The sequence below is a fragment of the Lithobates pipiens genome, unplaced genomic scaffold, assembly GCF_037356315.1.
Source record: "Lithobates pipiens isolate NorthernLeopardFrog02 unplaced genomic scaffold, aLitPip1_a1.2 Scaffold_1, whole genome shotgun sequence".
NCBI lineage: Eukaryota > Metazoa > Chordata > Amphibia > Anura > Ranidae > Lithobates > Lithobates pipiens.
Window position 1 is genome coordinate 83,165,704 of NW_027507685.1, and position 20,509 is coordinate 83,186,212.

Sequence of the window (20,509 nt, forward strand, 5' to 3'; positions counted from 1 at the left end):
GAGGAGGTCCCTTCCTTAGGTTATTCCATATCTTTTCTTTATCTGAGTACTCATAAAACTTAATAAGCACATCCCGTGGCGTATCCTCTTTTAGTCAACGTGGTTTCCTTACTCTATGTACTCTATCTATTTTTATATTTTCTGCTTGGGGATGTGACGTCAGAACGCTGGGGGAGGAGCCTGACGCAGCATCTGTGAGGGCCGAGGAGAGACAGACATCCATGGTGGTGGATGAGCCGGATGGACGGCCGGGGATACGACGCGGAGGCCCCCCACTAGGATGATCTATCCCCCCCCACACGGCGTTGCCTTCAGCCGGGATGTTGAGCGGTGGAGGCCGGTGAGAGCGCCCCCCCCCCCCCCCCCTCCGGTCGAGAGAAGCACTACAGTGCAGGATCCGCAATAGCAGAGATCGACGGAAGCCGGTGAGAGCTGGCTGGTGATAGCAGGCTGGGGAGAGCAGCCCCCCCCCCCCCTCCCGGATGAGAGAAGTTGTACGGAGCAGGACTCGTTTATGGCAGTGACCGGTGGAGGCTGGTGAGAGGAGGGAAGGAAGCCGACAGGACAACAGGTGACTAGCCCTCTACCCTCTATCCCCAGCTGTGAGACCCGCCGCCCCTCTCTATCCCTCCTTCTCTGCCTCCCCCCTACCTCCCCCTTCTCCAGGGGTGCCTCTGCCAGCTTGTGACAGACTGCCAGGACCATCCATTAACCCATGGGACGCCAAAGAGGGAGACGGAGCAAGCTGCTGTGACAGACAGTGAAGGTAAAGGAATGCTTCTTAAAGTCACTTAAAGTGGGGTACCCCCTAAAAAAAAATAATTAAAAGTCAGCAGCTACAAATACTGCAGCTGCTGGCTTTTAATAATCGGACACTTACCTGCCCCAGGGTCCAGCGATGCAGGGGAACGAAGCCCCCCCTCGCTCCCCGCTCTGCTCGCGGCGCCGCCATGAATACTGTGGGCACCCGGCTGTGGCTTCACAGCCGGGCACCCACTGCGCATGCGCATGCGCGAGCGGCGCAGGGCGCCGTGATACGCCGTACAGTCACCTGGGACACATGACAGGTCCCAGGTGAATGTGCGGCGCGAGGGGAAGTGATGTCACCAGCCCGGGCAATGAAGAAGGCAGACTACGAGGGACCCCCTAGCAACCGGTATTTAGAGGTGAGTAAAAATTTTTTATTTTTTTTTGCCAATTATTTATTTATTTATTTTTTTTTTAAAGAATTTTAAGTAGTTTTATTTTTTTGGTGGCAACACCACTTTAATGCAGAGACAATGTATATACAGTAAATGCATAAGATATGAATGGATAAAAAAGGGACTGTTATTAAACTGTACCCAGGAGAAAAGAAGGTTTATATCCTTGCTATCTATCTTAAAGTACCTGTGTTAAGTATCTGTGTTAAAAGGCGGAAATGAAAGGAGTGTACAATGGATTGACAATTGATCGACTGGAGAAGGTTCCTTTGATGCACCTGATATACCATCATTAAATATATATTAATAGATCTAAAAGAGATGGTTTAAAGATGTCCATTGTATGAGATAAGCACCGGGTTTTTGCCATGCGCATCTTACTATCCCTGCAAAAACACAAGGGGACAGATCCCCTGGATTATTAGAGATGGCTGGGTCTGAAAAAAGGGAGGTTTTTTTTTGCAAAAAAAAAAGATGAGGAAAGGGAGAGAGGAAGGAGGAGATATTACACACCCCAAGAGACAACTATTTGGGGAGGCAAGAGGAGTAAGCTAGAGGGGCGTAAACCCAAAAGAAAAAATGAAAGGCCGATCCCAAAAAGTAACAGAACCTAAAACCCCCAGAGAGAGCTTAAACTCGAGTACAAACGCAAGCTCAATCCAGAAATATTTAACAACTAAAGGGAACACTAGAAGCCCAAATATGGAAAAAAAAAAACAGCCCAGTCAACTAAAGGCGCAAGAAAAGAGGCAGCTAAATTAAAGGGGGCCCAAGAAGAGAAGATGCAGGAGAACATGGGAACAGAGATGGAGACTACAGAGGGGGAAGACCTGATTAGTGAATCCCTAATGCCCACTAAATTGGATATGTTAGCAATGTTTGAGAGAATGGAAAACCTGATTAAAAGTGAGGTCGCTAATGTACGTATGGATCTGGGACACTTGTTAAAGAGGGTAGAAGAGAAAGCCGAGACAAACACTGGAGATAGCTGGGTTAAAAACACAAATGAACGCTGCAAAAACAGAGAGAATGTTATTACAAAATGGAAGCGCAAGAAAACCAAAATAGGCGCCAAAACTTAAAGCGGAGGTCCACCCTAAAGTGGACCTTCCGCTCATTGGAATCCTCCCCCCCTCTGGCGCCACAATTGGCACCTTTCAGGGGGGAGGGTACCTGTACAGTACAGGTATCTGCACCCACTTCCGGCATAGCTATTTGCGGCAAGGGGTGTAGATCTACGCCCCTTTCCGAAAGTCCCCCGCTGCCTGCTGGGAAACACACAGATCCCAGAGGCAGCGGGACCATCCTTATTGCGCAGGGAAAGGCTGCCAACTTGGGGGTGAATGCATTGGGTGGGGGGCAGAGCTGCATGATTAATCGTCAAAAATCTTTATCGTGATCTTGACTAAGTGTTTAACGATTCTTTCTGTGCAAAGAATTCTCTCTGCTCTTCTGAAGCCACAACTGTCAAAAGAAAGGAAGGAAAAAAACTGGGCAGCCTGCTAAGAATCACAACATTCTTTATCAGTTGAACTTGAGTATAAACATTGTAACAATTTGTCAATGGACCAGACTGTGTAAGTGAAAAAAGTTTAACCACTTAAGGGCCGGTTCACACAGCGAGCCGCGGCGAGGCGTCTCCGACTTCCTCGCCGCGACTTGCAGGGGGGGTCAGCGGCGACTTGCAGAGGACTTCTGCATAGAAGTCAATGCAAGTCGCCCCCGAAGTCGCCCCGAAGTAGTACAGGAACCTTTTTTCTGAGTCTGAGCGACTCGAGTCGCTCCTCTCAGAACGGTTCCATAGTACTGAATGGGGGCGACTTGCGGGAGCGAGGCGAGGCGAGCCGTGTCGCCTCGCCTCGCCTCGCAGTGTGAACCGGTCCTAAACCTTTTTCTGACTTTTGTTGGTTTCAAGTTGAAATGTTTTTTTTTTTGCTAGAAAATTACTTGGAACTCCCAAACATCATATATATATATATATATATATATATATATATATATATATATATATATATATATATATATTTTTAGTAGCCACCCTAAAATGGTGTTTGTTGCAATATTTTATGTATTTCAAATGCAATTTTTTTGGGAAAAAATTACTTTAACTGGTTGCTGACCGCCGGCAGTCAAATGACGGCCAGGCGGCGCACCTATTGTGGCAGGAGGCCGTCATATAACGGCCCTCTGTTTAAACAGGGAATGCGTGCGATCGTGCGCACGCATCCCTGTTTCTTCGGTGGCGGTGTGTCACAGAGACACCACTCGCCACGAAGGGGGTGAACAGCCATTGGTTATGGCTGTTTACCACTTGATCGGCCGTGATGGAGTCACGGCCGATCAGATGGTCACACCCCGACTGTGCACGGCGCATGCGCATGAGCACGTAGGTGGCGACGTGTTCCCCGGGAACACTGCTCGTCACGGACGCTGGTAAACAGCCATTGGCCGGCTGTTTACCCACGTGATCGGCTGTGATCCTTTCATAGCCGATCACTAAAATGTAAACAAACCCCGGTAACAAGATTTTACCGGGTTCTCCTCACATGCCGATCGTGTGTGAGGAGGAGATTGCGGTAACATCTCGTTACCGCCTAGTGTACACCAATCACACTGATTGCCCCCCCCCCAATAAAGAGGACACGTCACCACCCCTCATGGTACCTGTCAATCACAGTCCATCAGAGTACCTGTCACAGTCCATCAGAGTACCCGAGTACCTGTCACGGCCCATCAGAGTATCAGAGTACCTGTCACGGCCCATCGGAGTACCTGTCACGGCAGTACCTTTCACGGCCCATCAGAGTAGAGGTCGGCCGATATATCGGCCGATATTTGGCATTTTTTAATTAATCGGCATCGGTCGATTGTGCTGATAAAAAAGCCAATGACATGTTCAGCGGGACTTGAAAAAGACTTCTGTAATAGAAGTCAATGTAAGTTGCCTGAAGACATCAGTGAAGGACTTTCCTCCTCTCTGGGCAGGCTGCCAAGAAAAGATCAATGAGATGCAATGTTTCTTCTTCAATAGACTGAACTCCCTGTGTAGAAGTTCTCAGTTTAATCATTTAAAGACTAAATCTTTTCTGACGCTTGTTGCTTACAAGTAAAAATCCTATATTTTCTGCTAGAAAATCACTCAGAACCCCAAAAATTATATATATATTTTTAGCAGAGACACTAGGGAATAAAATAGCGGTTGTTGCAATATTTTATGTGAAGCAGTATTTGCGCAGAGGTCTTTCAAACGCAATTATTTTGGAAAAAATACACAGATTAATAAAAATAAAGTCAAGTTAGCCCTTCTTTCTTTTTTTTTTTTCCTCCAAAGTTTTGAGTACCTGTTTTTGTGTATTATATAGTTTTTTTTGTTTTGTTTTTTTTAATCTAAATTATACATACAAGTGAACTGATTGGAGGTTTGTTTTGTTTAATAAACGTGCAAGAAATTTTCTGCATCACTTATTTAGGCTGCTTTCACACTGGAGCAGGCAGGCGTTGACGGTAAAATGCTGCTAGTTTTAGCAGCGATTTACCGCCATTTTAGCCCCGCTGTTCGGCTGCTAGCCGGGCAGTGAAGCTCTGCTGCAAAATCACATTGCATGCGTTTCAGCAGTGGTGCCCATTCATTTCAATGGGCAGGAGTGGTGGAGGAGCGGTTTACACCACTCCAAAGATGCTGCTTGCAGGATTTTATTTTTATTTATGTCCTGCCAGCGCATATACTCAGTGTGAAAGCACTCGGGCTTTAACACAGACTGCAGGGGAGTTTTGAAGGCAATTTACAGACACTATTTTTAGCCCAAAATCGCCTGAAAAATGTCCCAGTATGAAAGGTGTCCAACTTAGATTTTATGAGATGAAGGGAAAAAAATAAATAAAAATCGGCTTAACCTATATCGGCCCAAAAAAATCGGCATCATATATCGGCCATCGGCCGCCGCGATTTCTAAATATCGGCATCGGCCAGAGGAAAACCCATATCGGTCGACCTCTACATCAGAGTACCCGAGTACCTGTCACGGTCCATATGAGTACCTGTCACTGCCCTGCAGAGTTCCCAAATACCAGTCACCAAGCCATCAGCGTACCTGTCACCAGGCCATCGGAGTACCCAAGTACCTATTTGCAGCCCATGTCTCATAGAATATACGTTGGGGTGTTTGCTTTCCAAAATGGGGTAATTTTGTGGGTAATTTCACTGTCCTGGTGGTCCAGGACCTTCAAAAGTGTGATAGGTAGGAATGAAATGAGATGTCATTTATGCTCCTAGAATGCCTGAACGTACTACTTCAATGTTCGGCCTCTCTATGTGGCCAGGCTGTGTAAAAGTCCTACACATGTGGTATCGCCATACTCAGGAGGAGTAGCAAAATGTGTTTTGGGGTATAATTTTTGCTATATACATGCTATGTTTTAGAAATATCTTATAAATTGACAATTTTGTGTTAAAAAAAAAAAAAAAAGTGTTTTAATTTTTTTCCACATATTCCAAAAACTTCTGGAAAAAAATTAACCATTCAAAAGACTCATTATGTCTCACAGATTATACGTTGGGGTGTTTGCTTTCCAAAATGGGGTGATTTTATGGGCAATTCCATTGTCCTGGTACTCCAGGACCTTCAAAAGTGTAATAGGTGGTTGAGAAATGAGATGCGTCATTTTTGCTCGTAGAACGTCTGAAGGTACTACATCAATGTTGGTGCTCTGTATGTGGCCAGGCTGTGTAAAAGTCTCACACATGTGGTATCGCCGTACTCGGGAAGAGTAGCAGAATGTATCTTGGGGTGTAATTTGTTGTATGCATATGCTGTGTGTGAGAAATAACCTGATAATATGACAATTTTGTAAAAAAATTAATAAATAAAAAAAATCTTCATTTTGCAAAGAATTGTGGGAAAAAATGACAACTTAAAAAAAAAAGAAATAGAAAGTTTTTGGATGCAAGAAGATGAGGGTCTCCATCTGTAAGCCTGGGCCCTTGGTGCAGAAGTCATCCTTTCATTTGCCCCCAGGCATCTATGTCCAAGGCTAAACCAGAAAATGTTTTGCCATAAGTATTCAAAACCAGTTGTCAACTTACAGTGAGGGGAAGAAAATATTTAAACATCTGCTGATTTTGTACGTTTGCCCACTGACAAATGATCAGTCTATAATTGTAATTGTTTTATTTCAACAGTGAGAGACAGACTAACAACAAAAATATCCAGAAAAATTATTTTAAAAAAAGTTATAAATTGATTTGCATTTTAATGCGTGAAATAAGTATTGATCTTCTAACAATCGGCAAGATTTCTGGCTCCCAGGTGTCTTCTATACAGGTAATGAGCTGAGATTAGGAATACTCTTCAAGGGTGTGCTCCTAATCTCAGCTTGTTATCTGTAAAAGACACCGGTCTACGGAAGCAATCAATCGGATTCCAATCTCTCTAACATGACCAAGACCAAAGGATCCCTGTCCAAGGATGTCAGGGACAAGGTTGTAGACATACACAAGGCTGTAATGGGCTACAAGACCATCGCCAAGCAGCTTGATGAGAGGGGGACAATTGGTGTAATTTATTCGCAAATAGAAGAAACTCAAAATAACTGTCAATCTCCCTCGGCCTGGGGCTCCATGCAAGATCTCCCCACGTGGAGTTTCGGTGATCATGAAAACAGTGAGGCATTGGCCCAGAACTACACGGGAGAATCTTGTCAATGATCTTAAGGCAGCTGGGACCATGGTCACCAAGAAAACAATTGGTAACCCACTACGCCCTGAAGGACTGAAATCCTGCAGCACCTGCAAGCTCCCCCTGCTCAAGAAAGCACATGTACAGGCCCGTCTGAAGTTTGCTTATGAACATCTGAAAGATTCAAGAGAGGACTGGGTGAAAGTGTTGTGATCAGATGAGACCACAATTGAGCTCTTTGGCATCAGCTCAACTCGCTGTGTTTGGAGGAGGAGAAATGCTGTCTGACACCAAGAAAATCACCCCAACCGTCAGAGGTGGGAACATTATGCTTGGGGGGGGGGGGGGGGGGGGGTTCTGCTAAAGGGACAGTACAACTTTAATTCGTCAAAGGGACGATGGATGTGGCTATTTACCATCCATCTTGGGTGAGAACCTCCACCAGGGCTTTGAAAATAGGTCGTGGATGGGTATTCCAGTATCACAATGACCTAAAGCACACAATCAAGATAACAAATGAGTAGCTCAAGAAGAAGCACATTAAGGTCCTGGAGTGGTCTAGCCAGTCTCTGGACCTTAATCCCATAGAAAATATGTGGAGGGAGCTGAAGATTCGAATTGCCAAACGTCAGCCTCAAAACCTTAATGACTTGTTGAGGATCTGCAAAGATGAGCTGGACAAAATCCCTCCTGAGATGTGTGCAAACCTGGTGACCAACTACAAGAAATGTCTGACCTCTGTGATTGCTGACAAGGGTGTTGCTACCAAGTCATGTTTTGTGAAGGGGTCACTTATTTCACTCATTAAAATGCAAATCAATTTAACTTTTTTGAAATGCGTTTTATGGAATTTTTTTGTTATTCTGTCTCACTGTTAACTTAAACCTACAATTCAAATTATAGGCAGATCGTTTTTGTCAGTGGGCAAACATACAAAATCAGCAGGGGAGCAAATCCTTTTCCCTCACTGTATGAGCTAAAGGGGGCCTAAATGTGGTCCCTGAAATTACCAAAGTGTTACATAATGTTTAATATATGTAATGCTTGAGAGCAGTGTCAAACTGCAGACCTAATAAAGGAAATGAAGGTTAGAGTGTGGACATGCTACATTTTTGGCTGGGGATTTGCTTCAGAAGACCATATGAAACTGGAAACCGGTTACATAAGGCTATTAAAGATCATGGTTATTAACCTAATCACTGTACCCACTACAAATTGCTGAGGCCCGAGTGCTGCACATCATATGCCAGGCCTCGGGTCAAGGTTGCACAAGGTCCCTAAACCAGGGGTCTCAAACTGGTGGCCTTCCAGCTGTTGTGAAACTACAAGTCCCATGACAAAGAAGGGAAAAGGGACAAGGGGGCAGCAATGGGACTTTATATGAAACAAGACATTGAGGGTCAATTAAATCAATCAATAAAATAATAATTTATTGGCTATGCACGGGGAGATACTACAATAAGTTAATAACACGTCAATGTTATAATACATAAATATACAAAAAAAAAAAAATATATATATATATATATATATATATATATATATATATATATATATATATAAGTAACATAGTCAAATTCATATTATATAAGCATTAATGTATATACTTAATATTATAGTAACATAATTACACATAATTAGTAGCAGACCAATAGTATATCCCAAAGTGCATATACAGTAGAAACCAATAAAATGAATTGATGATTTAAATAAATAAATCAAACCCATGGGGGAATCTTGGTTATTGGGGCAAAATATCCACTGGTAAAAATCTTGACGCGTTTCGTGGACTGTTTCCACTCATCAGGAGCTGCTATAAAAATTGGGGGTACCTGTGACAAATAATATACTAATTATTAATAATCAATGATAGTTGATTATACAGGAAGAGAGGGAGCATACACAATTGTCCTATCCACTCTTACCTATAGAATAACAAAAAATGCACATAGAACTCATGGTAGTGAAGGTTTACATCAGAGGCACTGGAAGGGGGAATCTGCATCTTTCCGGGAGTTGAGCTGACATCCAAGAAGCCGGCAAGCAGGCCAGGAAGTGAGAAGGTCCTGAAAGTGACTGGAGTTTACTCAAGCCGAGTTAGTGTGGTGGAGGGGTGCTAAGGAAAACTAAAAAAAGGGGGATAATATAATGAATGTGAAGTGGGGTAGGGAGAACAGGGAAGTTAAAATGGTAATAAAATATGAAGAGACCAGGAAAAATATGTGAACCAATGAATATTGGATAAGAATAGTCATCCCAAGTGAGAAAATGTGCAAGAGGTGAACATAGAACTTACAAACCACTGTGACCATATCACCACGAAGATGGAGACCCAAAACAAGAGGTCATGAATTACCTGAAATAGAATTGTGTTGTGTAAGAAAACCCTGTTGAAGTAAAGAATATCCTCCAATGGAAAATCCAGTGATGAAAGTAGCCTACAGCACCGGTGGGGATGCGACCAACGTCACGCTGAAAATGCACAGCTCAGAGAGCAAGAGTACCCACATCCAAACGACTTGCGCTCACATGAGAGAGCCCAACAGCCCTCGTGCTGAGCGGAGTTGAAAAAAACAAACGCGTCAGTGTTCAGCGTCACAAATGATGCCGGACGTAAGGCGTGTGGGCGTGACGTTGACGCACAGCGAGGGCGAGCCCCCCTCCCAGTGCCTCTGATGTCAACCTTCACTACCATGAGTTCTATGTGCATTTTTTGTTATTCTATAGGTAAGAGTGGATAGGACCATTGTGTATGCTCCCTCTCTCTTCCTGTATAATCAACTATCATTGATTATTAATACTTAGTATATTATTTGTCACAAGTACCCCCAATTTTTATAGCAGCTCCTGATGAGTGGAAACAGTCCACGAAACGCTTTTTACCAGTGGATATTTTGCCCCAATAACCAAGATTCCCCCATGGGTTTGATTTATTTATTTAAATCATCAATTCATTTTATTGGTTTCTACTGTATATGCACTTTGGGATATACTATAGGTCTGCTACTAATTATGTGTAATTATGTTACTATAATATGAAGTATATACATTAATGCTTATATAATATGAATTTGACTATGTTACTATCATATATATTTTTTATTTATTTTATTTTGTTATTTTTTTGTATATTTATGTATTATAACATTGACGTATTATTGTATCTCCCCGTGCATTGCCAATAAATATTTTATTGATTGATTTAATTGACCCTCAATGTCTTGTTTCATATAAAGTCCCATTGCTGCCCCCTTGTTGCCCCTTTTCCCTTCTTTGTGTCTAAATATCGGGGATGGAGCTTGGTGTACTGGATGGTCACGGCTCATATAAAGTCCCACCTGTATTTTTTCTATATAAACAAGTCCCATGAGACATGGCAAGGCTGACAGTTACAAGCATAACCCCCACAGGCAGAGGCATGATGGGACCTGTAGTTTCACAACAGCTAGAGGGCCGCTAGTTTGAGACCCCTGCTCTAAACTGCCTTCCAAGTCCTCTTCTCAATAAAAAGGCACCCACTATTACCAGTGGGGGGGAACTTTTGCTGGCAATCGCAAACATCTTGTGCCAGGACACCTTCGACTTGCTTACAGAAGGTCATATCCTCTGGTTTGAAACTGGAATTTTCAGGGCCGTCCTTCCCCTTGTTTTTGGCCTTCAAATGTGTGCCTTTGTCTTGGAGGAGAGCAGGCTTACTGAAAGCGGTTTCCCAACTTCCAGTTCCGGGAATTGTTAGTTTCCTAAGGAAGAGAGTTATTGGGTTCTGCTCAAACCTCTTTACAGTTCCCAAACCAAAAGGGGGGGGGGGGGGTCAGACCCATTCTGGGGCTCAGAGGGAGAGGCCAGCTGCTGCACTAATGCCTAAATATGTAACCTGTTAAAGTGAAATTTATCATTTGAATTTAGGCCTTTCCTTCCACTTCAAATCACACTTGTAGATGAACCAAATGTGGCTGCTTGTGTTGTGTTTTATTGGGGAAAAAAAAGTGTGCATATACCGTATGTACTTGACCTTCTTTCTTTTTTTTTCTTTTTTTTTTTTCTTTTTTTTTTTTGTCGCTTTTGATATGTGCAGTAAAATGTAGTAATGCTGATGACTGTTGGCTTCATTCTAGTTCTATGACCTCTGTGAACTCTTCAGGACTGGAGGACAAGTTCCTGACACAAACTACATATTTATGGTTAGTAATCCCACTAAATTTGCTACCCTTTTTGATGCAATTTTTGTAACTTTTTCCCAAACTCAATACACTGTCATCCATTGTAATTTTTTACAAAAATGTATAAGCTAAGGAATGCTTTTCTGTGCACCCTCTGAAACTTATTTCACTCCGTTACTTAGGCATTGACTTTACAGTCTTCAGGCTAAGCCCTGCCCACACTCCATCTTGCCCAATGAGAACACCTAGTTACCACTGAGGCATTCTAATTGAGAGGAAAGTGTTTGGGGCTAGGTTCTCAAGGCAAGAAAGTTTTTTGCCTTTTTGAATTTGAACAAAAAAATCACAGCCCTTAAAGATGCACAAAGAGTTCCTGGCTATTAAAGGAAATGTGTTATAGGAGGCTGCCATTGTTCCTTCTGAAAATGCACATTGCTTGGCTACCCTATTAATCTAACAAATTCAATATTTGTGTTACTGTCCATCATGATCACCGTCCAGTGGAGGAGGAGAAATTCATTCCTGGCCTGAAGGGAAGGAGACCTGAGCCACAAGAGGAGAGCGGCTCTTGTTGAATGGTTCAGACAATTTCAGGTTGTCCAGAGTGGTGAGCAATCTGTCCCACTTGAGCAGGATTTCCCTTTGCAGAACACTTGTATGGAATTATGCATACGGGATCACCTTGAAGGTGGATACCATGAGACCGAGTGTCCACATGCAAGTCTGCAGAGAGGACCACTTGAAGGAAAGGAGCACTGCTGTGCGGAGCTTGATCACTGGAAGAAATGCCTTGGCCTGCACTAAATCGGTCCCAGATACTCCAGCCTTTCATGTCTGGGACAGGGCAGACTTCTTGACATTCAAGTCCTGCAGGGATTATATCGTGATTTTGACACTCTCCGCCAAGGCCAGGTGAGACCCCGCACACAGAGCAAGTAATCCAGGTAGTGGATCACGTAAAGCCCCCATTTTCTGAGTAACGACAGGACATGAGCCGTAACCTTGCTAAACACCCAAAGGCAAAGGGCAGACCAAAGCGTAGTGCCATAAACTGATGTGCAGATGACTGCTAAGCGCAAGAAATGCTGATGTCCCCCCACAGATGTGAGTGCAGATACAGGTCCTTTGTCTATGAAGTCAGGAAATCCCCCTGGTGAAGAGAGGCCACCACAGAGCTAATAGATTCCATCTGGAACCTTTGTACCCTCACAAAGGAATTCAAGACCTTTAGAATTGGGTGAACGCCTCCCTTTGGGAGGAACTACATCGGGCACCGGAACTATCACTTCCTGCAGAAGCAGGTCCCATATTGCCCCATACTGGGCCCGAAGTCTCTATTGTGGAATCCAAAGATTAGAGGGAAATTTCTCTGGAAAGACATTTTATTTTGTAATAGGCCATAATTAGATCATAGACCCACTTGTCAGGAATGAGTAAAGTCCATGGGTAAGAAATCCAACAAAGATGAAAAGAGCACCCCCCCCCCCCCCTTAAAATGGATCAGGGTAATACTTCATGATCAGGTGGAATTTTCTGGGGGCTTATGGGGTCAGAAACTTTGAACTGCCCACGGAAGCTCTGAAAGGCTTTGGAGCCTTTGTCAGAGGCGCCAGGGGAGACGTGAAGTAATGTCCAGACTTGAAACGTGATTCCTTGCTCTTTTTGGCCTGCAAGAGGAAAGGGTACTCTTCCCACCCATAAGCTTGTTGATGTTGTCCATGGTAGTCCCAAAGAGCCATTCCTCCTGGAAAGGCGGGACCTATTTTTTATATATATATATATATATATATATACATTAATATTTTGCACAATGGTCATTGAAAGTGCGACAGCGCTGAAGGCTTAAAATCTGCCTGGTCAGGAAGGGGGTGAAAGTGGGCAAGTTGGTTAAAAAAGGGGGATTCATCCACTGAAATCCAAAGTGGCTTGGTTTAGCCTAGGAATTGTCCACTTTTTCAGAAGAGACTCTTCAAAGGAGTAGCATACCACACAGCGTTTAGGAAGAATACATGGCGCTGAACATTCGCAATCCTTGTAAATTAATTTGTAAAAATATGTAGGCTAAGTAAAAATCTTATCGGACCTAGCCAGTTTGTGCGTACCAAAGGGGACAGGCACCATGTCAGCCACCCCAGGGAAGTCCTCAATTTTTAGCGTTTTTTGCACGTAATTAGTGTGGTGACTAACACTGCCTCCTGTGTGGCTGTGAAGCTGAAGACACTGAGGATGCATCATTGGGAATATGGCTGCCGGCCGAAGCAATGCACATGGTGGCCTGCAGCACAGCCTCCCAAACTCCAGAAGGCAGAACCCAATGGAAAAACCCCACCAAAGGGAAGTATGGACTGAGGTTGCCAGGCCATGTGTCCCCACAAAGGCGTTTAACTCGCTGCCTGCTTCAGTCCAAGGTGGAATGTGTCACTGTCAACCCAGTGCTTAGTGCACGGATGCACTGGCCAGACTTAGGTGACCACTGGATCTAGATAATCCAGCCTGTCGCACAGCTTGGCTGTTGATTGAAGTTCTCTGCAGGCAAAAATCCCAGGACAAAGGAAAGAAAGCTATGGACCCACAGGTCCCAGTAGGGAACTAGGTCCTGACTTCTGAATCACTAGGCAGAAAAAAGTGGCATGCCTATGTAGCTGGTGCTGTGTTCTTATTCGGCCTAGTACATAGTTGCATAGTAAGGTTGAATAAAGACACCAGTCCATCCAGTTCAACCTGATTGTCTGTCTGCAATTGTCCCTATCCCAAGGAGCCCACAATCCAAGGTCCCCATATAGTAGGGCCAATTTGGGACAGAAGCCAATTAACCTACCTACATGTCTTTGTGCCTGCGTGGGTTTCCTCTGGGTACTCTGGTTTCCTCCCACACTCCAGAGAACATGCAAACTCCAGGCAGGTAGTGTCGTGGTTCAAACCAGCGACCCTTTTTACTGCTAGGTGAGAGTGCTAACCACTACACTACTGTGTCGCCCAGTGTCCTATAGTCTCCTGTAGGTGGCGCTATAAACCCTATAGTCAAGAATCAGAAGAGCTGTGTCCATGAATGAATCCAGAGAAAAGGATTTTACATTGCATTTGGCTAAGTTTGATAGACATTCCCATTCCACCCTTCCACCCTCCCACCGTTCCAATATGATTGTCTACAAGATAGCTTTGATGATGGGTTTGGATTCAAAGATCTAACGGTATTCAGTTGATCTCTGTTTTAATAGGGAAATTTATCAATTTCTTTGCAATGCCAAACCGGAGCAGTGAGCTACATTAGTACCCAAGATACTTTCCCCTCTAGTGCTCTAAAATAGCAGTGTAATGCAAATTCTGTGCATCTGTTTTGAACTAAAATGCCTTTAGTAGTAAATGTCTGCCCACCATACACAGGTGTATATCTAGCCTTAAGCCTCGTACACACAATCAGATTTTTGGCAGGGAATTGTGTGACGACACTGCTTAACCACTTACCGACCGCACGCCGCAGTTTTACGCCTGCGGCTGTTTGAAGAGGAATTTTTTTTTCTATTACAAGGGATGTTTACATTACACTTACATTTTTTTTAAAACAGTGTAAAAATAAACGAAAAGGTAAAATAAATAATAAAAAAAATTTTTATTATTAAAATTTTATTAAATTTTATTATTTTTATTAAACCCCGTCGCCGATGGAGATTTTTAAGGGTTAACTTTTGTCGCCATTCCACGAGTGGGCGTATTTTTGAAGCATGACATTTTGGCTATCAATTTACTCAGCGTAACATTCTTTCACAATATAAAAAAAATGGGCTAATTTTACTGCTGTCTTATTTTATTTATTTTTTATTCAAAAAATTTAATTTTTTCAAAAGAAAAGTGCTCTTGTAAGACCGCTGCGCAAATACTGTGTGAAAAAAGTATTGCAGCGAGCGCCATTTTATTCTCTAGGGTGTTATAAAAAAATATATAATGTTTGGGGGTTCTAAGTAATTTTCTAGCAAAAAAAAACTTTTAAACATGTAAACGCCTAAATCTCAAAACGAGGCTGTTCCTTAAGTGGTTAAAATCTGACCATTGTTGTCCAACTTTCGGCCAACAAATGTTGGATGGCAGTCTAGCAGGCTAGTAAATTTTCAGAGCAAAACAGTCTGTTAGATTTTTGTATCTTGAATCGATGCTCGCCAAATATGACATAAGAAGGTGCCCAAAAGGTGGCGGTCAAGAGCAGAAAATCCACATAGTATGTCACTACATTCATGCTTGTTGGCCAACAATTGTGTGCTGTTAGTATGCAAGACAAGTTCCTGGCACACGCTCTTCGGACAAAGTCTGATGCTCTGTTGGCCAACAAACGGATCGTATGTACGAGGCTTAAGACAAGTAACAGCTATTTGGGTATTCTGTTTGCTTGGCACTTTTTTTTTTATTTTTTTATTTTTTTAATGCTAACTATCTGTAATTATGCTGACGCTATCCTTTTACATTATAAAGGGTGACTTTGTAGACCGAGGATATTACAGCTTGGAGACCTTCACCTACCTGCTTGCTCTGAAAGCCAAATGGCCTGACCGTATTACACTGCTAAGAGGAAATCATGAAAGCAGACAAATCACCCAAGTATATGGATTCTATGGTAATTATACAAAGATCTAAGGCGTGTTGTATATCTCTAAAGCACTACTACTTTTGGAACTGTGTATGTACCATATACTTTGGTGCTGTACCATATCATTGTGTAATCGGTGTTCCCCAAGCTATTACAAAACAGAAAAGAAATGTAAAAGGTATAAGAAGAATGGGACCCATATTAACCAACTACTACAGTAACTGGGCAACAATGGGAACCTACAATTGCACATATCTTGCCTCTGAATTTCTTGGCGGGGGGTGCAAAAACTGGTAATTCAGCTCTTCAGTATCTATGAAAAGCTGAAATATCAATTTCCATTTTTATTGTGTCCTTTTGAGGAGCGCAGGATTCTGAAGACTACATGCTTCTGCCATTGGAGGATGGACACGCTGAAGCAGTTGGGCATAAAAAGACCAAGTGGTCCATGTAGCCTGCACCTATATATATATATATATATATATATATATATATATATATATATATATATATATATATATATATATATATATATATATATATATATATATATATATATATATATATATATATATATATATATATAAAATCTCTTCTCTCACTCGCTACCTCTTCTGGAAGTCTATTCTAAACATCAAGTACTTTTATTAAAATGCTTTCAGTTTTGATGCAAATCAGTTTTGAATTTTTTTCCTGCTGATGTGAGGTCATGTTCTCATAGTCTTAATGTTGGGTCCATAGACCGTAACCAGCCCTAGGTGGTAAAACCCCTCCTACATCCAGCTTGCTTTAGTTTTTGCCACTGTTCTTTGGAGGATGGATTTTTTTAAACTACTGCTAATTCCAAGTCCTTTATTATTTTACATATTTCTTCATGCCACAGCTGCTGCTTAACCACTTGCCGACCAGCGCACGACGATGTACGTCGACAGAATGGCACGGGCAGGCAAATGGGCGTACATGTACGTCCCTTTAAATTTGCCGCCCTGCCATCGGGAGCACGCCGGCGGCGGCGCGCTCCCGCGCTGGTCGGGACCCCCGTGAGTCCAGTCGCGGGACCCGCGGACTCTATCGCCGCGGGCATACCCGCGATCGTCTCACGGAGCTGCCAAATGAAGAAATGCCGTTAACAGCATTTCTCCATTCTGCCTAGCAACTAGTGACGCTGATCTCTGCTCCATGTGATTGGAGCAGAGATCAGTGTTCGCTAAATGAAAGCCCAACCCCCCCACAGTTAGTAACACACCCCTAGGAACACTTAACCCCTACACTGCCACCCACTGGTTAACCCCTTCACTGCCAGTGTCATTTACACAGGAATCACTGCATTTATATAGCAGTGATTACTGTATAAATGACAATGGTCCCAAAAATGTGTCAAAAATGTCCGATGGGTCCCCCACAATGTCGCAGTCACAATAAAAATCGCTGATCACCGCCATTACTAGTAAAAAAAATAATTAAAAATGCTATAAAACTATCCCTATTTTGTAAACGCTATAACTTTTGCGCAAACCAATCAATAATCTCTTATTGCGATTTTTTTTTTTTTTACCAAAAATATGTAGAATACGTATCGGCCTAAACTGAGGGGAAAAAAAGTTTTTTTAATATATTTTTGGGGGATATTTATTATAACAAAAAGTAAAAAATAATGCGTTTTTTTTCAAAATTGTCGCTCTATTTTTGTTTATAGCGCAAAAAATAAAAACCGCAGGGGTGATCAAATACCACCAAAAGAAAGCTCTATTTGTGGGAAAAAAAGGACGTCAATTTTGTTTGGGAGCCACGCCGCACGACCGCGCAATTGTCAGTTAAAGCGACGCAGTGCCGAATTGCAAAAAGTGGTCTGGTCTTTGACCAGCAAATTGGTCCTGTCTGAAAGTGGTTAATTGGCACTAGGCCACAAGGTCACCAATTCAGCCATTGAGCAGTCTTTTTTTCCACCCTGCATGCTTGTGGATCTCATATATTTTTTTATATACTTTTTATTTAGAAAATTTCCAGGTATAGAACACTGGAAAAAAAAAAACATGTCTGTTACACCATTGGGGGAAAAAAAACATGCTTGTGGATTTCATTTTTTACAGCCTTGCCAAACTTTGATTTATTGTTGGTCGAATTACTAGAGGACACACACAGCGATTTTAGCACCACATCCCAGAATGAAATAATCCAATATAAGTAGAGGAGGGACTTGGGATTTTAATGGTGCTTACATAGACACAAGAAGTAAATATATATCCATATTAAAATGTATTACTGTAATTACAGTATTAAACAAACACTTAAAATTCCTGAGGTAGTTACAGAGAAGTTTTATAGCGATTGATGTCCGAAAAATTCATATCGGAGACGTTCATTGCACATGGTCCCGACATGTTTCGCCGGTAGCTTCCTCAGGGGATGTGCAAGCTATTACAGAGTACACAAAGAAAAAAGAAAGCAAACAAAGTAAAACTACAAGGAGAAAAAGACAAGAGTACAATACATATTTATAATCGTGCATTAAAAAGCCAGCTCCAGTACAGAATGCTTACCCTCAGCCAAAACCCCCAATGGAAACAGGACCTCAACTAGATGTATCAGATCTGCCAATCAGAACCTCAAATGGCATGTTCACCACAAAGAGTCATAGAGAAAGGCAAAGATCAGGCTAGAAAAAAACAGATTATAAAAATAAAATAGTGGTAGGATTGAACAGTTTGTTTTATTTTACGCAGAAAGGGCTTGTTTAGTGTGGTAATGGGTTATATATTGAATAAATTTGGTAAAAAAAAGGGAGATATATTAAAATTATACGATTGTTGCTCAAAATAGGGGGCGTGCTATAAAAAAAATATCTAAGCTTTAATTAAGCTCTGCATGTATATACCAAATCCTACCAGAGGATCAACCAATACAGGTCCATTAATGCCTAGCACTAAACTGGAAATCAAATAAATATAGAGTTTAAGACCAAGAAATATACTCGCTTAAAAAAGAGGATGAGCTTAAATAAGTGAAACACTTATCAAAGCCACTCAGTGCGGACCAGATGGGTTGAACTGTCAAACTTTTTTTTTTTTTTCACCGGAGTAAGCCTGGAAATCTACACTGGGTGCTTGGTCTAGCTTTATAGTTCCTTACGCTTTCTATACAGTCTGCCACTGCAATATTTTTCTGTATTGTGGCAATGCTTGACCCTGTCTTCAAAGACTCACTTTCTGTGCAATTGAGCTATGCAGGCAGTTTGTCCTGTGGACAGATCCCTCCAGTTTGATGAACTCTATAGAGTATTTGGTCATAGCTGCTCAGTTAATATCCATGTTTATGCTCTTTCAAGCTCTGGTTTCCTTCCAGCGACAGTGTTAATCTGATAGTGGCACCAAGTTGCTGGACAGGGGTTGCATATTGCACACCTCTGCTCTGTGCCCTTTCTCGTCAATTAAGCTAAGTGGGCGCATTTTCCTCCACAGGCTTGTGTTCTCTACCTGCTGTCTACTTGCAAGGACTCTTAACTAATTCTACAGCCCTGCCTGAACTTTTTTTTTTAAATGTATTTATTCCATTTTCACAATTATTATTACATACAAAAAAGAGATACATAAAACATTATAACCAAAAGAGAGCCAATGAGATACAGATAAAAAAGATAACGTGTTTAACCCCATGGATATTTTTACTAGCCCTTTAAATAGGGGCTGGGGACTTTCTCCCTAACTCTTCCACGCTACTATATGCATTCCTATCTCCTTTACTTTACATTCTATAAAAATCTGTTCTTCCCTTTCCCCTCTCCCTACCCTCTACCTCTCCCGGCCCTCCCATCCACCCCTCAATTTAGGTGGATTGGAGGGAGGGGAGCTGCCCCCCCCCTTCCCCCCTCTCTACCGTCCCTGAACCTCAGCATATTTCTTTGTTTGTTTGAATTTTTTTCCATGCCTCCCACTTCCTCTGAGATTTCCTACCTATGTCTTCCTCTATAAGTTCTTCCATCCTATATATTTCTTCGATTTATTTTTATTTATTTTTTTCACACCATTCCCTTACTTTTGGGGGTTCCACTTCCTTCCATTTCTTTGGGATTAAACTTTTTGCCGCGTTAATAAGATGTATTATGAGGGAATCTTCATACACTTTCAATGGTAAATCTATACAATGGAAAAGACACACCCATGGATCTTCAGGTATTTGATTTTTAGTTATCTTAATGTTTTCTAATATCTCTCTCCAATATTGTTTAATCTTGGGGCAGTTCCACCATATATGTCCCATATTCCCCAGTTGTCCACAGCCCCTCCAACATTCTGCAGATTGCTCTTTTTGATATTTGCCACCATATCTGGTGTCCTATACCACCTCAATAGGCATTTATAGTTCATTTCTATCATCCTATCATTTGAGGACCCATGCACCAGTCTCAATATTCTATCTAAATTTTGTTTAGCACCCCGTGGTTCTATTTCATTTTCCCACTTTTTTTATGAATGTCGGCACCTCCATCTCCTCTTCCCAGACTAAGATCCCATAGATCTGTGAGATCCCACCCCAGGCCATTTTTCCCCCACAGATCCTCTCGAATGCTGTCAATTTCTCTCCGTCTCTCAACGGTCTTGGGATCCTTGAGACGAAATGTCTGAGTTGGAGATACCGCCACTCATTCAAGTCAAACAAGTATTTTTCTTTTTTTAATGCTTCAAATGTGTTAATTCCCCCCCCTTTTAATGTGTCTTAGTTGAACATTTTCTTTTTTTATCCAATTTCCACCCATACTATTTTTACCTGGTGGAAAGAGATCATTCTCTTTTAGGTGAATTAGTGGAGAGTTACATTTCCATTTGTTGTGTTTTTGCACACCATCCTACACTCTTATAACATTCTTTGTCAATGTGAGCATTCCCCCCATGTTCT

At 42.2% G+C, this 20,509-nt stretch overlaps 1 protein-coding gene across 1 annotated transcript in view; it reads left to right on the plus strand.

The window, feature by feature from the left end:
- Window positions 1–20,509, plus strand: part of PPP6C (protein phosphatase 6 catalytic subunit) — a gene marked incomplete at its 5' end in the record, with an annotated part of 221,407 nt that overhangs the window by 109,683 nt on the left and 91,215 nt on the right. The window contains 2 exons of the mRNA XM_077485847.1: window positions 10,993–11,058; window positions 15,502–15,643. Coding sequence (XP_077341973.1) covers window positions 10,993–11,058; window positions 15,502–15,643 — 208 coding nt within the window. The remainder of the gene's footprint in view (window positions 1–10,992; window positions 11,059–15,501; window positions 15,644–20,509) is intronic.